Source organism: Sinohyriopsis cumingii, chromosome 2, assembly GCF_028554795.1.
Source record: "Sinohyriopsis cumingii isolate HCF-2022 chromosome 2, ASM2855479v2, whole genome shotgun sequence".
NCBI lineage: Eukaryota > Metazoa > Mollusca > Bivalvia > Unionida > Unionidae > Sinohyriopsis > Sinohyriopsis cumingii.
In genome coordinates, this window is record NC_142962.1 from 127,977,385 (window position 1) to 128,001,366 (window position 23,982).

The window sequence follows — 23,982 nt, forward strand, 5'->3', positions numbered from 1 at the left end:
TCACATTAAATATATCCTTCGGCTTAACCTAACAAAAATGGAACCAATTTTTGGTCCAATACCTGTTGAAACAATTCAGTGGAGTCAGAATCGTTAATAATCCTCTTCTCAATATATACTGGTAAAAATTTCTAACTAATATCACTGCTGTGTGGAATCTTTTGACTTATTTTTACATAGACAAAAACTTTATAAAATAGAAGTTTCCGATGAAAACCCAACCACTGTACATGCGAAAGAAGAGAGAGATCAGCTTAGGACAGATCACGAACTGTGCAAACTTTGGTCAGAAAATTAGACTGCTTCATTGACAATTTTTAACATGCAGATAGACAATAATGAACAAATTTCCTTTTTCTATATTAAAATATTCACATCATCTCATCACATCAGTCCTTTTGCAGTAACCTTTTGCCTTTCATACTGTCTTGCATGGAACACAAGCATTTTAAATTCACACAATCAGTACGAAACCAAGGTGTTACTCTGGACAGTACTCTCACATTGCACCAATATGTCATGACATATGCAAGGCTGCATATCTTGAGCTGAGACGCTTCAGCTCAACTAGCAAATATCTTTCAGTTGATGCCACTAAAACACTTGTGTGTTCATTAGTACTTTCAAGACTGGACTATTGTAACTCAATCCTGTCTGGTTCATCTCAATATCTGCTCCAGAAACTTCAAAAAACAGCTGCTCGGATAATACATAGAGTACCACGATCAGAGCACAACTCCCTGCTGCTCTGTACCCTACACTGGCGATCCAGAATCAAACACAAAATTTGTTCTCTGTGCTACGTTTCACTGTCGGACTGTAGTCCGACATACCTATTCGACCTCACCCATGTGTACACACCAGCAAGATACTTGCGCTCCTCTTCTGACAATTGTATACTCATTATTCCCACTATGAAAACAAAGTCATATGGACAGCGTTCTTTTGCATACCAGGGCCCAGCAACGTGGAATGAATTGCCCACTGAACTTGGACACAAAGACACAGTGATTACATTCAAGAGTAGACACAAAGACACAGTGATTACATTCAAGAGGGCTCTCAAAACTAACTTATTTCGACTGCAAGAACAAACTTAAAGACCTAATAATGTTTCCTACCTGAAATGTTCTCAGCATTTTTTTTTTATATAATGTTTTTCTAACTTCAAGGTGTTTGTTTTTATAATCATATCATTATGCTTTTTATCTTATAGGTGTTTTCTAATGTTGTAAAGCGTTTAGAGCTTCTAAAGATTAAGTGCTATACAAAGTCCTCATTATTATTATTATTATTATTATTATTGTTTAGCCTTTCCTAGTGAATCACTGCAAGTATTATATCATTGGCAGTCCTCATCACTGTTGATCTCAAAGCTTAGGAAATATGTATCGTTACTGGATCCAGGTTTTTTTCTGGAGTCTGAATTTTCCTCAGAACAGAAAAGACCTTTCAGTGTCTCCATTAAAGTGCGGTAATTATGTTAGTACAACTCCACCAAGAAGTTTAAATTGTTTCCTGCCTTTGGGTTGATTCTGATTGCTCAATGCTTGACAAAACTGCTTAAGATGTGTGCCATCTGGAGTGAATTCAGCAAGTTCTTCCTAAAATCAACCTTACACAAATGGCAGAATGCATATTCTTGTCCCTTTGAACTTGATTCAAACTGTGAAATTGCTGTTTCCATCCATTATTGAATGTGATGTAATATTTCAGTTGTTTAGATTTTGGGGTTCTATCATTGGGAGATAAGACATGCTTAGGCATCTTGAAAAACTTAAAAGACCAAAGCCAAACTGATGTATTTTATGCGAACTGAGCTATTCAGTAATGACTAATCCAACCATATTCCAATGTCTTTAATCCTCTCTGAAAATTCATTACATGTTGAATCTTTTTCAAATTATTACTAATCACACAGAGCATAACCCAATGATATCACACATAGCATAATCCAATTACAAAAAATTGGTAATTAAAGTATTATGTTTGCCACAGCAAGTTCAGAGTCAGATGACACAGAAAGTCCTTACCATAATGGTACTACAGTACACTGAAATCTAGGTGTGAAGAAAGAAAAAAATGAAAAGATTCTGTTCAAGAATTGTTTTGTCAATAATTCTGAGCACATGGAAGATTTCAGAAAGTGATGTAAGGAGATGGAAGACACCGCTCATCTCAGAAGGAAAAGCTTCACAGGCATGATGTTTACATGTATGAATTGGATTTACTTTGGACCACCATCTTCAGAAACCAGACCAATATATGAAAAGTATCACAGAAAGATTTCTGCAATGCCACTATGTACACAGAGTAACATTATGGAACAATATGTAATGCATTGCAAAAGTAACGAGAAAAGAAAACGTATCAAGTACCAGACTAGTGGGAAGACATATTGGCAGTGGAAAGGTTTATCTTTCAAAACTACAAAATCTGGCAAGGTTAAGTTGAGGTAAGCAGGGTACAGAATCACCCAAGTCAATGCACTTTTTTATACTCCTTCCATATCTCTGGAGGGTTTATCAAATATTACTCAGGAACATCCATCATGTACCCTCAGGAAAGTTGGGTACAGAATCCCAATATCAGGGCATTGTTATGCCCCCATCATATCTCTGGAGAGAGGATATTTATTTGAGCTGAGAAGGAAATATTTCATGAGTGAAGGGGAAACATTGTATTTCACAAGTACCACAGCAATAATTTTACAAATTCAGCTCCTAAATTGTATTTTTCAACTTCTGTCATATTGAAAACCATTTTCATACTAAAATGAAGAGACCGTTATTTTCTTTAAAACATTTCTTGTGTATATTGATACAATGAACATTGCTGGCATGGGGGTACTGTAGCAACATTATAGAGTGGTCTTATCTAACAGAGTTCAGAGTATAACATCTTAAACAAAACATTTTATTGACTGTGAGTTTGCCTATAATGATTCTAGTTCTTTATTTTGGTTATTTATGCATTCAGATGTGAATTATGTGACCTTGGCAATTCCACAGTCTGGTTCAATAACAGATGCTGCACCCAAATTTTGATTGTCACAATTTTGTTTTGCAATCAACACCCATCAATGCATGATTTTTCCATCATCTTCAAACATGTGATGAGAGTTAAATTGCTTCTTACAGTTTTATTACTATATTTTCAAAGACTCTTTCCCTAAAGACTTGTACTATCTGAAATGGAGTGTAACAGAGTGACAACAAAAGTGACTGCTGCAATGTCTTCCTTCCCAACAGCGTGGCCATGATAGAAATCAAATTTAGCCTACATCTTCTTCATATGGAGCATAAAAGTGCATCAACTTTGGAGTTATCTGCTCTTCTTACCTGAGGGGACAAAAACGGGTAAACACTATATACCCTAGCAGGAGCATAAAGATGCATTAACTTGGGAGTTCTCTGCTTAGCTGACAAAACGTTAATGGGCATACATTAATAACAAATAGTTTTGGCCAGGCTATGAATTACTGGATTTTCTGCAAAATCTTGACATTTCACTGATAAATAGTTTTCCACTGCCCATCAAAAGACATTGATGAAATAATGACCAAGAAATTTTGAAACTTGTGAATGGTGATTACATGGTCTATTAGTAAATATGGCTGCATCACACACAGATGACCCCAGTTCAAATCCAACAAGGGACAGAAATGTTTTTCATCATCTTTTTATGTGCTGTTCTACCTTGAATTGGGAAGGAGAATTATAATATTTTCTGTGCAAATGCACAAAAAACACAGAATTAGCTCTTTTATCACCACAGTGGCAATGCCATTTTGTCATCAAAGTGGTGATGCCACTCCATCACCACAGCTGTAATAGCACTTTTATTACTACAGTGGTAATAGCACTTTTATAACCAGTGGCAATAGCTTTTTCATCACCACAGTGGTGATATCTCTCATGTAGATGATATAGCATTCGAGTTGCTGGATATAAAGGATGATTACTTGATGCAGAAGTTGTATTAAATCTAGAGGTGTTGCTGCGAATGAAGTGATGATGGTATTTGGCTCTGGTTATTCCAAGATAAACTGTTTTGGTGACTGGAAACTTAATGTGGTTTTTTCAGTTCAGTGACCATCATTTGTTGACATTCTCTTCATAAAAGAAGTGAGTTTATTTACTCCTATACACTGCTTGTCCTTGGGGTATGGTGCAAGATTCATGGCTGCAATGTAATGGGGGTTGTCTGCATTACAGTGGTTTCCCATGGTGACAGCCAACCAATAATAAATATACTGCACTAGGATTCCATGGGCTTATTTGTACCAATCAAATCCACAGAAAGTGATATATTATCATATTGACATATAAAAAAACAGACTGCAAATACAGTATGTAAAGTGTACTACTAGTAAATGATAAAACATTTTAGCTTCTGTAAAAGATAAAATGATTGTGCTTTCTACAGCACAAACTTGGTCACTTGCTTAAACCAGTCTAGATTCTCACTGATGTTAATTCTCATAAGTTTTTCTGTTTAAATATTTTCAGTTTGATTATCTGCAACATACAGCTTCAAATTTGGATTTCTGTTATTTCTATATGAACACACAGTCTGTTAATTTTGGGTCACTGTATGGATGTGCGTGTGTGTGTGTGTGTGTGTAATTTTGATTTTTAGCTTAGTTTAAATTTTTGTCCAGTCATATCGCTACAATGTCAACAGTGTGACAGTTTATAGTGATGATTAGCACTGGGGTATCATGCTGCAGACATCTAGCACCATGTCCCACCCAGTCACATTATCCTGATACAAGGCTGACCAGTCCAAACACTAACCTCTTAATGCTGAGTGCCAAACAAGGCAGCTGCTAATACCATCTTTATAAGTCTTTGGTATGACTTGGCCAGTGATTGAACTCACAGCCTCCTGCATCTGAGGCAGATGCTCTAACCACTAGGCCTCCAGATCAGTCTGGTTACTGTATGAACATACACTCTGTTATAAACATATCAAGCAGCAACTAATTAACAGAAATTAATTATATCTATCCATTTGTAGTTAAGAATTAAATGTTATTCATGATTCTATATACTTGTGCAATAAATGATACTAATTTTGGAGGCAATCATGCTGAACCATCCAGCACTTGGATTTATTTCCTGACTGAAATTATTCTAGCATAATACATTTTCTTGGTTTGAAGAGTTTGAATAAAAAGTATGACCATTCTAACTGTACAGATCAGAACAAAATTCTATTCAGTCTCTTTTGTTGGAACTTGAATCTATGAACAAAGGAAGAACAGTTTCCCTCCAGCAGTCATGCCATCTTTTTGACTGGAAGGATTTCAGATTCTGTCGCATTTGTTTCAATTTGCTGAAGGACAAGTTCTGCAAAAGGTCCTGAAACAAGAATACTTTAAATCACAATTTATTCAAATTCTTTGCATAATTTGGACTTATTTCAAACAAGTCATATTTTTAAGTTCTTGATATTCTGAGATATATCCTGGAAATTCTTATTATTTTTTGTTCTTGAAAATTTTCTTCACCAATTTGAAAATTCAACAAAAATTTCACACGTGACTAATATCCCATGAACTTTTTCTTTCCTGCTATTTGGTGTAAGCTTTGTATTATCAACAAAATATATTAATGTATTTTGTATTATAGTTGTCTTTACAGCTAGTACCCCATACCTATATCTAGCTAAATAAAAGCACAAAAAATTAGATAAAAATTACTCAGTTCTTTTACATATTTTAAATTCCAAACCAAACTTCTACTTATGCGTGCCAATACTATCAAATCTATTTCCACCTGAAGTGACTGACTTTCCACATGTTTCCCATGCTTCTGTTTCTTTGATGAGTGTGTCAGTTTTTACCTGCAGGATTGAGCTACTTAATATTGTCTGGTCAACTTCGGCTGTGTCTCTAAGTAACTATTTAGCAAACTGTGTCTTTCCAGCAACAATCACCTTTCTCAAAAACAGCCTCATCCAGCATCCCAGCATGCACTGGATGAAGCTAGTTATGTTCACCCAGAGGTACATCAGGTTCAATTCCACATTTTTAGAATTGAACCTAAGGTAAGCTTATCACTCAGTAAGCTCGGTACTAAGATATGAAAGGTTAGTTTTTAAATTTCAAACATTTTAAAAGTATTCATTTTCATCCAGTTTTGAGCAATATTGTGTTTTTATTTATCTGGATCTCATTAGGGGTACAAGCTGCAGAGGCTCCCCAAAAAATCTAGAATCCTTGACAATCTCTGTGACAAACTTGATTGCCACTATTATTGTGAATTTACAAGTTAGAGGGAAGGAGTTTCCGATGTTTTCTTAACAAGGATGTGCACACATGAGTAAAAGTTACCTGTAAATGTTGACACAGCTCTCTGCTGTCTTTGAAAATAATTCCATTTTCCCCATGAACCACTAACTCTGGTAAGCTGGAAAAAAGAAACAGATCTCAAAATATGTTTTGTATAAATCAGTGCAAAAACTGAAATCAAAGGGATCATTTGTTTACAGACTGAAATTTTAGAAATGTCAAAATTTAGAGATTTACTGTGAGGAAAATTCATATATTAACAGATGAAAATGGAATATTGGAAATTTCTTTTTTCTTCAAATCAGTTTTAGTCAATCTGACCAGTTCTAACAACTGTGACATGAACTGGATCTTAGCAACTATATGATGTTCATACAGAATAACAACTACATTGTCATTATTATTTCCCTCAATTTCAGATAAATTTATAATGTTCAGAATTGAACAAAAAAAACTTCCAAGGCACATAATTAGTGTTTAGTCTGACAATACTATAACTGTACTATTCTAATCATTGGCAATACCCTAACTTTACACTACAGATGTTCTTACCAATTGAAATGTATTGCACAAACTGGAAGTCCACTGCCAAACATGTCAACAACCTTCATAGGCAGGTCAAGGCCACTGGAAGACTTGTGTAAACAAACACCAAGATCGGCACTTCCTGGGGTATCAAAACAAAAAGAAGTAGATTAGGAAATGACTGGTCATATGTTCAAGGTTTAATCTGACTCAGTTTTGATTTACATGTGTACTAGGGTTAATACACTCTGATTTTGGTCCTTTTTTTAATAAACTGGGATGGAATATTTTAACTGATATACATTGTACTTGCTTATGATGGTCCTATATGAGGGAAATACTTAAAGGACAATCATGGCAAGGAATATATAATTTAGAGATAACTGATGAATTGTAAGAATTTTTAAATTCTTGTAAAAAAAGATATTTTCCATTTCAAAGAATGAAACAATACAGAAACAAAGAAATTCATTTGTTGATATATATTCTGTCACACTCTCAGAAATGTGTGTTTCAGCAAAATATATAGGGAATGATAGCCTGAAATAATTATAATAACACAATGAATTGATGATGCTCTCTCAATTTATGTAGTAAGCACAAATTTGCCTTCAGTGATTATCCTTACAAATTTTTTAGATACAAAGTAAATGTATCCAGTTATGAAGCTTACTATTGTTAGGTGTGTCTGTACTGTGTGTTTAACTTATGTCCATGATTGTAGATTGTAAGGGTCATTTTGTACACAACGTATAACATAACTCACTTTTATCCGTAAGTGTAGACTAAACTTTAAGATAATATTTGTAAACATGTTTACTTGGATTTGAGTTAAGGATAATAGTTTTCCTCTTGGAAATTATATGGTTTACCTGATTTCTGACTGGCTGGCTGCTAAAATTTAAGTAAATAAACCTGGTCTTGTTTACAAATTTGATAGAAATCTCCATTAAGATGACAGGATATCTTCAGAATATGGTTACTGTGAAATAGGTCATGTGAGGATCTATATAAGATTGTTTACATCAGAACTATTCATTCATATTCATATTTTAACATCTTTCAAGCGGAATCAGTCTTTTAGTTGTGTTCAGTTGTAATCTGAAAAGATGATTTATTCAAATCATTAATTGGAATTAAAAAGTCCTCATTGACTTTATGACTAAATCACTATTTTGGAATTATTGTGAATTCATTCAAGTTAATTCTGGATAATATCACTGAGATACAGTGAGACTATTTGTATATTAGCATATTCAAGACTAACAGCACATGAGCACGTTCAAGATTGTAATTCATCTGGAACACCACAAAATCATTTGGAACACTATTGGACTTGTGACAGAACTTTTAGAATCATTTGGGATTTAATTCATAAAGATGTAAGTTCCTTTTAAATTTTCAATTTGTATTCGAGGAAAATTAATTATTCTTTGAATTTTTCTAAACTTGTTGGTTTGGTTATTTTCTGTTACTTAGTTTAAGACCACAGAATCGCAACACTGTTAATAAGGTAACTATTTCTCTTGAAAGAAAATAACTAATGACTGATCATCAATATGATCAAGTCTTACCAGCAGATTTGGATCTATGTTTATACGCTACTGATTTACTCCTAACACCTATGTCTTCTGACACATTAAGAAATGGCAGATCTGGGTCTATGCAGTTTGCTTTGGGATTCAACTTGGTTGCAAGTATATACTGTATCTAACTAATCTTACCCAGTAAAAGAGAATAGTCCTCTGTAGAAAGCCAAGGAAGACAAAACTGAACATGTTTTAAATGGAGGTCCTCTATTTTCTGATTATAGTACTCCTTCAGAGAACCTTTACCTGTGAGAACAACAATTAAATTATTCATTCAATATCTGAGATAATTAAAAATTATTGTGCAATATGAAGTCTATGTTGTATGAATCATATTTTTTTTAAAAAAACACTTAAGCTGTCAATTGTCAATGGAAAATTTGTATTTAACAAGTTAAGGACCAAGAAGAAAGTGTCACAGGATGAGAGACTTGCAATCTGAGCATTTTAATGTATTAAGTAATCACTCTGTACATAACTGACATGTTTGTGATTAAATAAAAAATAACTTATTACTGTAGTACTGGCAATCATTAAGGAGTTAATGGTCTTTAGAGTTATATAAATAGTTGCTACAATAACATCCATCAATGTTTATTACAAGTTAATTGAAGATAAAATAAACATAAATGACAGCCAACCTGTAATCACACATACAATGTCAGGGAGATCCTTGTTCAACTTCTGTTTTCTGGCATCATAATCTGGAACAGTCAATGTGAAAAAATACCATGATCTATTGTTACAAGATCTATATAACAGTCCTCTACTTATGAAAAAAACATTTCTATACTGTCACAAATAACTAGTGTGGAAGATAGTAAGTATGTATTGCCTTATACACACTAGTAGAATGTGACACCATATTCACTGAACTACCTTATACCACCTGTAGACAATGTGACACCATAGTCATTACAATGCCTTATACCCATCTGTAGACAATGTGACACCATAGTCATTACAATGCCTTATACCCATCTGTAGACAATGTGACACCGGTCATTGAACTGACATATACCCATCAGTAGACAATATGACACCATAATTATTAAAATGCCTTATACCCATCAGTAGACAGTGTGAAACCATTGTCAGTGAACTGCCTTATACCCATCAGTAGACAATGTGACACCAGTCATTGAACTGACATATACCCATCAGAAGACAATGTGACACCAGTCATTGAAATGTCTTATACCCACCAGTAGATAATGTGACATCATAGTCACTGAACTGTCTAATACCCACCAGTAGTCAATGTGACACCAGACATTGAACTGCACTGTACCCATCAGTAGACTATGTGACACCATATTTACTGAACTGTCATATACAAAATAGTTGACAATGTGACACTATATTCATTATACCTTCTAATAGACAATGTGACACTATATTCATGCAAACTGGCATGGTACTACCTATATATGTAAACTGGCATGGTACTACCTACATCTGTAAACTGGCATGGTATTACCTATATATGTAAATTGGCAAGGTATTACCTATATATGTAAATTGGCATGAAACTGCCTGTATATGTAAACTGGCAAGATACTACCTATATATGTAAATTGACAAGGTATTACCTACATCTGTAAACTGGCATGGTATTACCTATATATGTAAACTGGCATGAAACTACCTGTATATGTAAACTGGCAAGATACTACCTATATATGTAAATTGGCATGAAACTGCCTGTATATGTAAACTGGCAAGATACTACCTATATATGTAAATTGACAAGGTATTACCTACATCTGTAAACTGGCATGGTATTACCTATATATGTAAACTGGCATGAAACTACCTGTATATGTAAACTGGCAAGATACTACCTATATATGTAAATTGGCAAGGTACTACCTATATATGTAAACTGGCATGATACTACCTATATATGCAAACTGGCATGGTACTATCTATAAATGTAAAATGGCATGTTATTACCTATATATGTAAATTGGCAAGGTACCACCTATATATGTAAACTGGCAAGGTATTGCCTTTATATGTAAACTGGTAAGGTATCACCTATATATGTAAATTGACAAGGTATTACCTACATATGTAAACTGGCAAGGTATTACCTATATATGTAAACTGGCATGGTACTACCTATATATGTAAACTGGCAAGGTACTATATATATAGGTAAACTGGCAAGGTATTACCTATATATGTAAACTGGCAAGGTATTACCTATATATGTAAACTGGCAAAGTATTATCTATATACGTAAACTGACAAGGTCCTACCTATATATGTGTAAACTGGCAAAGTACTACCTATATTTTGTATATAGCTGCTTTACCACAACATATATCTTTAACAATGAAAATGTTAACTGCCAATCTATGACTTTTAAATTAATTAAATCCCCAAGATTGTTATTATTTTGGATATGTACAGATATTCTTTAGTGCCTGAATCTAGGACTCAAACCTTTGTGTCAAGAATTTACTTGTACTTACATATTTAACAGCAGTATTATTCACAGTGGTGTTACTCAAGTCTTGGCACAAATATACATGTTTTAGTGCATATTTCTTGGCATTGAGTTTGAATAAAAATGTCAAAACCCTATCAGTGAATGAGCCATAGAGTCAAATATAAAGTAGAAATAATAAAGTTTTGAAATTTTTATATTTTTCATTAATATTATTTAAATATTGTTTTGCTAATGGTTGGTGTGGTAACCAAAGAGCAACTTAATTGGCAATCAAAAGAATTTCTTTTATGAATCAAAATCAAATGATGATCTATGAAAATACACACACAAATGAAATTGGACAAATAATGATCTATGAAAACACAAACAAAAGTGAAATTGGACAAATGATGAGATATGAAAACACATACAAAGGTGAAATTGGACAAATAATCTATGGAAAAATACACACAAAGGTGAAACTGGACAAATTATGATCTATGAAAATACATATTAAGGTGAAAATGGACATACAAGGACTCATGGTTAAAATGCTTTTTAAAATACTCCTTCTCAATGAAACAATACAGATGACACATTTTAATGTCCAATTGATGACATTGTAAAATATGTTGAAATATTACAGTTATGATGAAAAATTCTTATGTTTGAAGCAATTAACTCATTAACCCATGGACATTTTTGTCATTTTTGCATGAAATGCGAGTAGGAAATACAATTTGGGCACTACTTCTGAATGCATCCAAATAAATCGGCTGGCAAGAGATTTTAGTTTAGCCTACAGCCTAGTTGTTTTAGAAATGTTGTTTTCCATTGGCTATTTTGCTTGCTCATGTGCAGAAGGGTAAAAGTTGCATTTTTTTTGTTGCTTATTGGACAAATCATTTTCATGTCCTGGACACTTTTTACTCCAAATCCATATCTTATCCTGCTTTTTGCAAAGGTTCTCCTGTCGTTTGCAGCTCAGACCAGTCTGCCTAAGATCTGAGACCAAAAAGTCTAAAATCCAGACATAAAGTCAGATTCCGATCATGAGTAAATTTTGGGTGTAAAAAAATTGGGTGCCCAAATATGTTTTTCCCTCTGTATTTTGTAATGTGACTAGAAAGTCCATACTATCTGGTACTATTGTAGAGCTATATCTGTCTACTTTTCTGTAATACCACCCACTTTAGTTTATCTTAAATAACCTTGATGCTACAAAACTCAGAATTAGGTTACTACCTACAGATGCTTAAAACAGAGTATCAAGGGTTAATGAGATAACTTACAGTATGTGCTAGTATATTCACAATATACAGTATGTGGTAGCATAATCATAATATACATTATGTGCTATATATTCATAATATACAGTATGTGATAGTATATTCATAATATACAGTATGTGTTAGTATATTTATAATATACATTATGTGGTATACATTCATAATATACAGTATGTGATAGTATATTCATAATATACATTATGTGGTATATATTCATAATATACATTATGTGATAGTATATTTACAATATACAGTATGTGCTAGTATAATCATAATATACAGTATGTGTTAGTATATTTACAATATACAGTATGTGTTAGTATATTTACAATATACAGTATGTGTTAGTATATTTACAATATACAGTACATGCTAGCATAATCATAATATACAGTATGTGTTAGTATATTTACAATATACATTATGTGTTAGTATATTTACAATATTCAGTATGTGTTAGTATATTTACAATATACAGTATGTGGTAGTATAATCACAATATACAGTATGTGTTAGTATAATGATAATATACAGTATGTGGCTGTTGTTGTTGTTATTGTTGTGGGGTTTAACGCCATTTTTCAGCACATGATAGGCTATACATTGCAGCCAGTATTAATGGTGGAGGAAGGACCCGGGAAAACCCCAGAAAGTATCACTGACCCACAAGAAGCTACTGGTAAGACAGTATGTTGGTAGTATAATCATAATATACAGTATGTGGTAGAATAATCATAATAAACAATATGTGCTATTATATTTAAAATATACAGTATGTGGTAGTATTTTCACAATATACAATATGTGGTAGCATATTCATGATATACAGCATGTGCTAGTATATTCATAATATACAGTATGTGTCAGTATATTCACAATATATTGTATGTGGTAGTATAATCATAATATACAGTATGTGGTAGAATAATCATAATAAACAGTATGTGCTATATATTTACAATATACAGTATGTGTTAGTATATTCATAATATACAGTATGTGATAGTATATTCATAATATACAGTATGTGGTATATATTCATAATATACAGTATGTGGTAGTATAATCATAACATACAGTATGTGGTATATATTCATAATATACATTATGTGCTAGTATATTCATAATATACAGTATGTGTCAGTATATTCACAATATATTGTATGTGGTAGTATAACCATAATATATAGTATGTGGTAGTATAATCATAATATACAGTATGTGTTAGTATATTCATAATATACAGTATGTGTCAGTATATTCACAATATATTGTATGTGGTAGTATAACCATAATATACAGTATGTGATAGTATAATCATAATATACAGTATGTGGTAGAATAATCATAATAAACAGTATGTGCTATATATTTACAATATACAGTATGTGTTAGTATATTCATAATATACAGTATGTGTCAGTATATTCACAATATATTGTATGTGGTAGTATAACCATAATATATAGTATGTGGTATATATTTACAATATACAGTATGTGATAGTATATTCATAATATACAGTATGTGGTAGTATAATCATAATATATAGTATGTGCTATATATTTACAATATACAGTATGTGTTAGTATATTCACAATATACAGTATGTGTTAGTATATTTACAATATACAGTATGTGGTAGAATAATCATAATATACAGTATGTGGTAGTATAATCATAATTAATAATTGTATAAGTTACTTGCCTTGAAGAGCATCCAGTAAAACGTCAAAATCTTCATCCTCTGAAATGAAAAATGGCACTCATGATACCGTAACTCTCTCAGTTATAATTCTGGACTGGTCCCACTTTCACAGTCAAATATAAAATTTATTTCAGCAACAGAAACATAAAGTTTTTGAATCATTCTTATATCAATACTATGATATGTTGACAGGATTTAAGCCATCAAGTTGCACAGTCACTAATTCCAATTTAACAAATTGCAAATATCTTTTATCACAAATAGTGCAAAATTTAAATTATAATGTTTGGCAATCTCAAAACTTATTAGCTATCAAATTTCTAAAATCCAATCTGATCTCATCCAAAAATTTTCCTAACAAAATCTGCTTTGTAACTTAATTTATTATCACTAGAGAATAAAGTCACTACGCTGAAGGTAAATCTATAATGTACAATAAAATACAGAAAATAAGGGATAAAAAGTTAGGAATAAAAACGCAATTATATTTTTACAAAATAGGCATATCTGCAGCCTGAATTTTTAAACACCAAAACAAAAACTGATGGGTCTTACTAACTGGCTCCTAATTACATAACAAAAATTATCTTCCTGGCAGAAAATAGTCATTTCTTATCATAGATTATATTTTGCAAACAGAACAGTAAAATATTATGCTTTAGCACATTGTCCAGTAATCCAAACGAATGAAAAGACAGCTTGTTATCTGCATTCTAAGTATAAACAACAACAATGCCTACCTGTCCAACTTGTGCTGCTAACCAAGAGTGCTGGCCTGTCTTTGGTGTATATTATCTCCCCTCCATTGGACCTCTGTGTAAAAACTGTACAGTTTTCTGAGGTTTCTTCCCTGAAATATTCAGGACTGAAAATGTCACAAATCCTTGATTGTAGTCTTCTTAAATAATGCCTTTATTTGTCTTGTAAATATCTAAACAGCTGGAGTCTTAGGGCTGTTCCATTAAAACATACATGGGACCCGGGGAGGGCACTATTAAAGTGGGGTACTCACACATATATGAAATTTAGAATTTTCTTCTCATTTTAATAAGAACTCAGTGAAATCAAAGTAGACTGGCATATATTTTTTAAAAACTGCCTTCCCTGGGTACCATGCAGGTTTAAATGGAACAGCCCTTAGCTAATTCTGGCAATAGTAGAAAATATCTGCATGTAAATGTAGTACAGTATTTCTGGTGAAAACTAATCCATGCAGGCTTGTATCATTCTACCTGATCACATACTGGATACATGTAATTCGCATTCAAACTGTATTGATCAGCAAACAAGACTAATTCTTTTACTACTGTCTTAGAGCAGTTAGCCTTATATGTCTAACAATACAACTCTCTGACCAGTAGACACCACTTATATATGCTTGAAAGAAAAACAATAATTGGTGACAAACCTCTGTCTCTCTAGGTCATTTACACTATGTCAGTAAATGCTAAATTTGGACAATGAATACTTAGAACTGCATGGCATCTGATTCTGATGTACCATAAATCATAATCAGATCACAGATGTACCATATACACTCATTTACAAGACAAGTCCAACTGCAAACTGCATAGAACCAGATCTGCCATTACAAAACACACCAGCAGATCTTGGTCAGTGCAGTTTGTTAGAAGTAATCAGTAGAATAAACAATATAGATCCTGATTTGCAAGTGCATTATGCTATGGAAGATCAGGGTCTATGTTGTTTGCAGTTTAACTCTAAGTATAAGCAAGTATGCTCAGTAGTCTTTTTAATCTGATGACAACTCCAGACAAAATATGCATGACTTGAGGCATTAAAACAAACAGCACTTACAAATTGTCAAAGGCAGGTTCCTCAAATTATGGTAAATCTTATCAGCTTGTATAATGACTTACTTATAATTAAGCATAGTTGATTTAACTTATTTATATCAAATATGTATAATTCAAACTGTTCCGATAAATTATTTTTTAAAAATCCAGATGTTCTAATGTCCCAATTTGTACACAATATGTGAGTCTTAAACCATTCACATTAAAACATCTGACATCCAACTGCTGGTTAACCATTCACATTAAAACATCTGACACCCAACTGTTGGTTAACCATGCGCATTAAAACATCTGACATCCAACTGTTGGTCAATCATGTACATTAAAACATCTGACACCCAACTGTTGGTTAACCATGCACATTAAAACATCTGACATCCAACTGTTGGTCAATCATGTACATTAAAACATCTGACATCCAACTGTTGGTTAATCATGTACATTAAAATGTCTGACACCCAACTGTTGGTTAACCATGTGCATTAAAACATATGACATCCAACTGTTGGTTAACCATTCACATTAAAACATCTGACATCCAACTGTTGGTTAACCATGCACATTAAAACATCTGACTTCCAACTGTTGATTAACAATTCACATTGGGGCCCCGAGTGGCCGAGTGGTCTAAAGCGCTCTTCATTACGGATCACTGCCATCTCACCTCTGTCTGCGTGGGTTCGAGTCTTGGATTCGGCTAATGTGGATATGTGAGAAAGCTTGCCAATAGCTTCTCGTGGGTCGGTGGTTCTTTCCGGGGTTTTCCTGGGTTCTTCCTCCACCACTAATACTGGCCGCCATGTATAGCCTATCATGTGCTGAAAAATGGCGTTAAACCCTACAACAACAACAACAACAACAACAATTCACATTAAAACATCTGACATCCAACTGTTGGTCAATCATGTACATTAAAACATCTGACATCCAACTGTTGGTTAACCATGCACATTAAAACATCTGACATCCAACTGTTGGTTAACCATGTGCATTAAAACATCTGACATCCAACTGTTGGTTAACCATTCACATTAAAACATCTGACACCCAACTGTTGGTTAACCATGTGCATTAAAACATCTGACATCCAACTGTTGGTTAACCATGCGCATTAAAACATCTGACATCCAACTGTTGGTTAACAATTCACATTAAAACATCTGACATCCAACTGTTGGTTAACCATGCGCATTAAAACATCTGACATCCAACTGTTGGTTAACCATGTGCATTAAAATATCTGACACCCAACTGTTGGTTAACCATGCACATTACGACATCTGACATCCAACTGTTGGTTAACCATTCACATTAAAACATCTGACATCCAACTGTTGGTTAAACAGATTAAATTTTAACTGACAGTTACTCACACCACTGTTCAAGTCAAATAAACATAAGCTGAACTCACAACAGCAGACTGTCTATCAAAAGAACCACACACTGTATAAATCAAACTAATTTCATAAAAACATGGGAGTACCTGGGTCTAAAAATTGGGTAGTCTTTCAACAAACGTCTGAATAGCTCATGGTTACTCTCCAGAGAAGTCTCTCTAAACATTGCTGCTGGTCGATCATACATGACATGTGCTCTGCAGAAAGAAAAGAAAGATGACAAAATGACTGATTCCAACAAAGAGTTACAAAAATCATGCAGTAAGCTGATTTAATTTCCTAATTCCTGGGGACAAAACAGTACAATATTCAACTTTCTAAAAGTAATTAATATGAGAAAAATTCATCAAAAGTATTTACCTGACAAAATTTAATGAATGATAGATTAATATTAATTATGGATATTTGTAAAATCGCCCCATTCAAAAGTCAAGCATATACAATAACATTTACAACTGAAAAAATGCACAGAGCAAGGCTTACTTTATTTTCCATTTGGTGGATAGGTCTTCTTTCATTGCATTAGTGACACAGATATTATCTTGAGAAAACATGCCAAAAAAGTATTCATACCTGCAAATGACAAAACAAAAATAAAATTATGTTATTTCATAGCATTTGTGACACAGATATTATCTTGAGAAAACTTGTCAAAAAAGTATTCATACCTGCAAATGACAAAACAAAAATCAAATAATGTACTAATCTGACTTTGCTTTGTAAAATATTTACTCAGTGGAAGAAATTTATCATAAGTGTGATTAAAAGATATATTTCTTTCCAGTTGTTACAGTTTTAAATGCTACCATGCATGCTTTGTCTTAAATGGGTCTCATAAAAGCAAGAAAACTTTAAAATGTAACTTAATTAAATATCATTTCTAATGGCTTTGGTTCCTCACCATCTTGAAAATCTTACAAGAGGATGCTGATCCCGTAGTGTTAGCCCAAGTATCGTGTAGCCATAGTTATGCCAATCAATTACAAGATGACTCCGACGTAGCAGACAGACCAGGACACTGATTGCGATGGTAGGGATTGATGGAGGATTCTGAAAAATAAAAGTCAATGTAACCAGAACTGAATAAATATGGGATTAAGCAGAAAGAATAATACAGATTATGAAATGTCACCTGTGAATTAATAACAGCTGTCTACTCTAAATAATCGACTTATAATGTCCCCCAAAGGCAGGAAGCACTGTAAATTCATTACTATTCAAGGACTACCAATTTTTGTGGGGTTTTATGGGTTAGCTAGACCACAAATTTAAAGTAAAAATAAAATATGAACCAAGCTCATGTTTGAAGTGCCACCCACCCCTGGCCATAAGCAATGATAAAGCATTATTTGTTTGTTTATACCAATAGTATTTGTTGTACTAAGAAATATTTATCATGATAAGTATATCAGAGATGAGGGGTAATGGAAATGTATTGATTAGGATTTAATTCACATTTCATTAACTCTGTAATCATTCTGTTATATGATACAGTAATAAATGCAAAATTATTCATGACTTGTGTCCTTTATTTCCCCAATTATTCATGACTTGTGTCCTTTATTCCCCCAATTATTCATGACTTGTGTCATTTATTCCCCCAATTATTCATGACTGTCCTTTATTTCACCCAATTATTCATGATGTGTCCTTTATTCAATCCAATTAATCATGACTTGTGTCCCATATTCCCCCCAATTATTCATAACTTGTCTCCTTTATTCCCTCAAATTATTCAAGACACATGTCCTTTATTCCCCCAATTATTCACGACTTAAGACACATGTACTTTATTCCCCCAATTATTCATGACTTGTGTCCTCTATTCAATCCAATTAATCATGACTTGTGTCCCTTATTCCCCCAAATTATTCATGACTTGTGTCCTTTATTCCCCCCAATTATTCATGACTTGTTTCCTTTATTCCCCCAAATTATTCAAGACACATGTCCTTTATTCCTCCCAATTATTCATGACTTATGTCCTTTATTCCCCACAATTATTCATGACTTGTCCTTTATTCTCCCCAATTATTCATGACTTGTGTCATTTATTCCCCCCAATTATTCATGACTTATGTCCTTTATTCTCCCCAATTATTCATGACTTGTGTCCTTTATTCTCCCCAATTATTCATGACTTGTGTCCTTTATTCCCCCAATTATTCATTGTGTCCTTTATTCCCCCCAATTATTCATGACTTGTGTCCTTTCTTCCCCCCAATTATTCATGACTTGTGTCCTTTATTCTCCCCAATTATTCATGACTTGTGTCTTTTATTCCCCCCAATTATTCATGACTTGTCATTTATTCCCCCAATTATTCATGACTTGTGTCTTTTATTCCCCCCAATTATTCATTAATTGTGTCATTTATTCCCCCAATTATTCATGACTTGTGTCCTTTATTCCCCCAATTCTTCATGACTTGTGTCCTTTATTCCCCCCAATTATTCATGACTTATGTCCTTTATTCCCCCCAATTATTCATGACTTGTTTCCTTTATTCCCCCCCAATTATTCATGACTTATGTCTTTTATTCCCCCAATTATTCATTGTGTCCTTTATTCCCCCCCAATTATTCATGACCTGTGTCCTTCATCCCCCCCCCAATTCTTCATTACTGGTGTCCTTTATTCCCCGCCCCCAATTCTTCATGACCTGTGTCCTTTATTCCCCCCAATTATTCATTACTTGTGTCCTTTATTCCCCCCCCCAATTATTCATGACTTGTGTCCATTATTCCCCCCACAAAAAACATATTATGCCTCACACTTGACAACTCACAAACAAAAGGGTCCATATCATTAACCACAGCTGGGTCCATAAACATCAGCCATAGCAGGGTCCATAAAAATCAACTACAACCAAAGCATGTTCCATAAACAACAACCAAAGCAGGATCCATAAACAGCAACCAAAGAAAGGTCCATAAATAACAACCACACCAGGGTCCATAAATATCAACAACACCAGGGAAAAATAATCAACAGCATGGTCTATAAACACCAACCACAGCATGGTCCATAAATATCAACAGCAGAGTACATAACCATCAACCACAGCAGGGCCCATAAATATCAAACACAGCAAGGTCCATAAATATCAACCACAGCAGAGCCTATAAACATGAACTACAGCAGGATCCTTAAACATCAACCACAGCAGAATCCATAAACATCAAACACAGCAGGGCCCATAATGGTCAATAATCATCAACCACAGTATGGTCCATAAACATAAAAAACAACAGGGCCCACATCAACCACAGTTCAGTCCATAAATATCAAACACAGTATGGTCCATAAATAGCAACTACAGCAGGTTCCATAAATATCAACCACAGCAGGGCCCATAAACATCAACCATAGCATGGTCCATAAACATCAACCACAGCAGGGTCTATTATCATCAACCACAGTATGGTCCAATAAACATCAACCACAGCAGGGTCCATAAACACCAACCACAACATAAGTCAGTCAGCAAGATAGTGACTGAACACGTTTTGGTACACAATGATTAAGGCAGGGGGTGGGGGGTTGCTGAACCAGCAGCTTTCATTGATGCATGAGAATTATAATTTTCTGTGTCCTACAGAAATATTTACATAATGGTTTTTAATATTCATGGTATTCATGGATGCTAGATCTTAAGAAGTCAAATTATTAATGACAGACTTTTAATATAATTCAATTTGACATGCAGAACTCACAAATTTATCCATCAATAAAGTTTTTATTGACTCCCTCTCAGTATTAAACCAATGTAACCATGTACATCCATCATCCATAAATTCAAATGAATTAAAGCTTCATCGCTAGAATTACACACATAAACCACTGGAGCCCAACACATCAATGTAGTTCCACTAGTTAGTTTCTCAAGATAGCCATTTTAAAAACACTTCTTCTTTGTTGATTGCATACACCAATGATAAGTACAACTTCATGCTGTTTATACTAATAAACAGAGTAATTTGTTTAGTCAATTATTGCTCACTTTCAGTGAAATGCTAATTAATTGATAATATGTTGCATCATTTATTTCAGTTTAAATTCAGTTCTTCATAATTCTTGCAAGTTTTAGAAACTGAGACTATTTGAAAAACTGCCCCAGTTTTGGCAAGAAATCATATGGGCAAATTAACAAATTATTAATAAATCATCAACTGATTCACATAAACAGACGATTAATCAGGCTATTTTATCATACCCCCAACATTATTTAGCCCTACTCAGGTATAATTCAACTTCTTGATGTGGATGACTTTTACTACCTAGGTGGAAACAAATAGGTCAATATATTTGAAATAACACATTAAGTACTTTAATAAGGTACCTGAATAAGGATATATCCACATTTTGGGTTTAAAAGTAAGGTGACCCCTAATGACACACACTGGAAGAGAACCTTGGTTACATAACATAGCAGCCTAGGTAGCTCTGAAACAAACAAAGAAGAAAAGATCAGATGCTGAGATGAACTTTAAATGAAATTATTGCATTAGACCAGTTATGGCCTATCTGACTTTTATCATGCTTGTAAGTTATAAATAAGTTATTTACTGATATCTGAGTTCAAGATCTAGCATTATTTACAAACCTAGTATGTTCTGGAAGAAAACTTGTGACCCACATTCTTGTTATTTTATTATCCCTTAGGTTTTTATATAAGACTGTGATAAACAAAATTATTCCTGTTTTAATATCAGTCTTTGGGAATCAATAACCAGAGTTTTTATTGTGTTCAGATAAAATTTAGAGGAATCATTTATATTAATTATTATTGGAATTAAAAAGTTATCATTGACATTTTGCTGACTTTTTGGACTAATCAATGTTTTGGAATTATTGTGAATTCAATCAAAGACATTCTGGATTTTATCACTAAGATATATCAAGACTGTTGGTTCATCAACCTATTCAACACTACTGACATTGGAATTCATTAAGAACACTATATACTTTTTGGACTTGTCTGATAGAACATTTTGGATTATTTGAGATTTAATTCACAATATTGTATGTTTCTCTTAAATTTTCACTTTGTAACTTAGAGAAATAAATTCTTTGTTAATTTTACTAAACTTGTTGGTTTTGCTTCTTTGTTACTGAGTTTAAGGCCACATAGTTTTAACAATGGTTTCATTAAGTCATATGGTAATGTGTGTTCATACTCACTTTTGAGAAATACTGGTGGCTCTGTCAAGTAGTAAATTCTCACATCATTGTTGTTCTTCAGTTCTCTCTGTACCTCAGAGCCTGATTTAGGAATGAAGTAAAACTTTACGTTTAACAAAATTATCAAAAGGATTGTTAAAATCTTAGAACATTTATGATAATGATGTTTAGCATCACAATGGTCATTATTATTGTTATTAGTTTTATTATTACTTCTTTTTTAAATTACGAAGTCATTGTAAAGAAGATTATATTTAAGTCAGATTAAAAAGAAACCATCCTACTGTATATGGAGAGTTTTCTTATTTCCATGGCTTACCTGAAATCCTTAGCTAGATCTGGTTTACATGAATGTTTTTAAAGCATGCACACATGGAAGTGCATCTTTTGTGATGTCCACTAAATGTTAAACTCCTGGAGGAAAAACTGTGCACTGATATTATGAGCAAATAACACAAAATTCTCGGAAGTGCTCACAAATTTGAGCTGTGGACTTCATGCAAAGTTAGCAAACTAACTGAAGTAGCATGAACACTACTGAGCTTCTGTATCACAGTAAATGATAGGGTCAAAATAGAGGGGCTCCAACTAAGCTTCTCTATCAATTTAAATGATAATGTCAAAATGGAGGTGCTGCAGCTGATGATATTACAACATGAAATATAAGGCTTGTTTTCTTTAATGCTGATCAATATGAGAATGGTGCTTCTGAATGCAGCAAAGATTGTTTATAACATTCACAGCGGACATGGAATTGTATTGTTATAACCAATAAACACTATATATGTTCATATCCATACTGATGCACATATAAATGATGCTTGATGTACATATAGTTAACGAATTGTATCATCTGTTGAAAGTATCATTATGTACCAGTCAGAAAGAAATTGTCAATATGCTTCTTAGTATTTCTTTTATTAATCTGATATTTTTGTTGTTGAGATGTTTCTTAGTGACATGCAAATGCTCATCAAATATTAGGTCAGCTACTCTGAGCATGTAAGAACAAGCTAATGTACACTATGTTACACAGAACCTCACTGGATCCAAGTACAACAGCACAATAGGTGATCCTAAATCATTGTCATCATCCTTGTCACTTCCAGTAGCAGAAAAGACAGTCATTTCCTAGCATCCACCAATTTAACAAATAGTATCTTCAATTGACAATCTAATTAAAATCAGATCTCCACTGTCCTTGGTGAAGATCTGATATTAACCACTAAGAGGTCATATTCTGGTGACCTTTGGATTTACCAATGAAAATGCAGCATTCAAACATCTGAAAGTGAATCAAATCATTGAGAACATATTGATGCACTTCAGCCACACTGCTCAGTCTCCCCTAAATAAACATATAAGACTTCATCTAACTGGCTGATAAAATGAGTAATTATGATAATAACATAAGTCACCTGAACATGACCCCTAAATGGTCACTGTCAGATATTCAATTAGGACAGTGGAGATCAAATTTTAATCAGATTGCTTCAACTGCTGGTGTCATAGATGTGGCATTGTCACTATTGGAATTAACATAACCAGAGAAATCAACATACTTGCTATATACATGTACACAAATAAGATTACAAAAACAAGCACCCCAATGACCTAAGTGATTACAGTGTCCACTTTCAATGCAGGAGGCTGTGGGTTCAAATCCAAGCCAAGCCATACCAAAGACTTATAAAAATGGTACAAGCAGTTGCCTCGCTTAGCACTCAGCATTAAGAGG

The 23,982-nt window shown here is 33.5% G+C and overlaps 1 protein-coding gene across 1 annotated transcript in view; it reads right to left on the reverse strand.

Annotated features, from left to right (window-relative positions):
• Positions 1-1,846: 1,846 nt before the first annotated feature.
• Positions 1,847-23,982, reverse strand: part of LOC149805798 (chitobiosyldiphosphodolichol beta-mannosyltransferase-like) — a 29,113-nt gene continuing 6,977 nt past the window's right edge. The window contains exons 2-13 of the mRNA XM_089950498.1: positions 22,245-22,325; positions 21,403-21,506; positions 17,962-18,110; positions 17,544-17,633; positions 17,147-17,257; positions 14,587-14,696; positions 13,847-13,885; positions 9,054-9,116; positions 8,548-8,658; positions 6,851-6,965; positions 6,341-6,416; positions 1,847-5,366 (exon numbers count right to left, since the gene is read on the reverse strand). Of these exons, the coding sequence (XP_089806624.1) occupies positions 5,223-5,366; positions 6,341-6,416; positions 6,851-6,965; positions 8,548-8,658; positions 9,054-9,116; positions 13,847-13,885; positions 14,587-14,696; positions 17,147-17,257; positions 17,544-17,633; positions 17,962-18,110; positions 21,403-21,506; positions 22,245-22,325 (1,193 nt within the window). The 3' untranslated portion in view covers positions 1,847-5,222. The remainder of the gene's footprint in view (positions 5,367-6,340; positions 6,417-6,850; positions 6,966-8,547; positions 8,659-9,053; positions 9,117-13,846; positions 13,886-14,586; positions 14,697-17,146; positions 17,258-17,543; positions 17,634-17,961; positions 18,111-21,402; positions 21,507-22,244; positions 22,326-23,982) is intronic.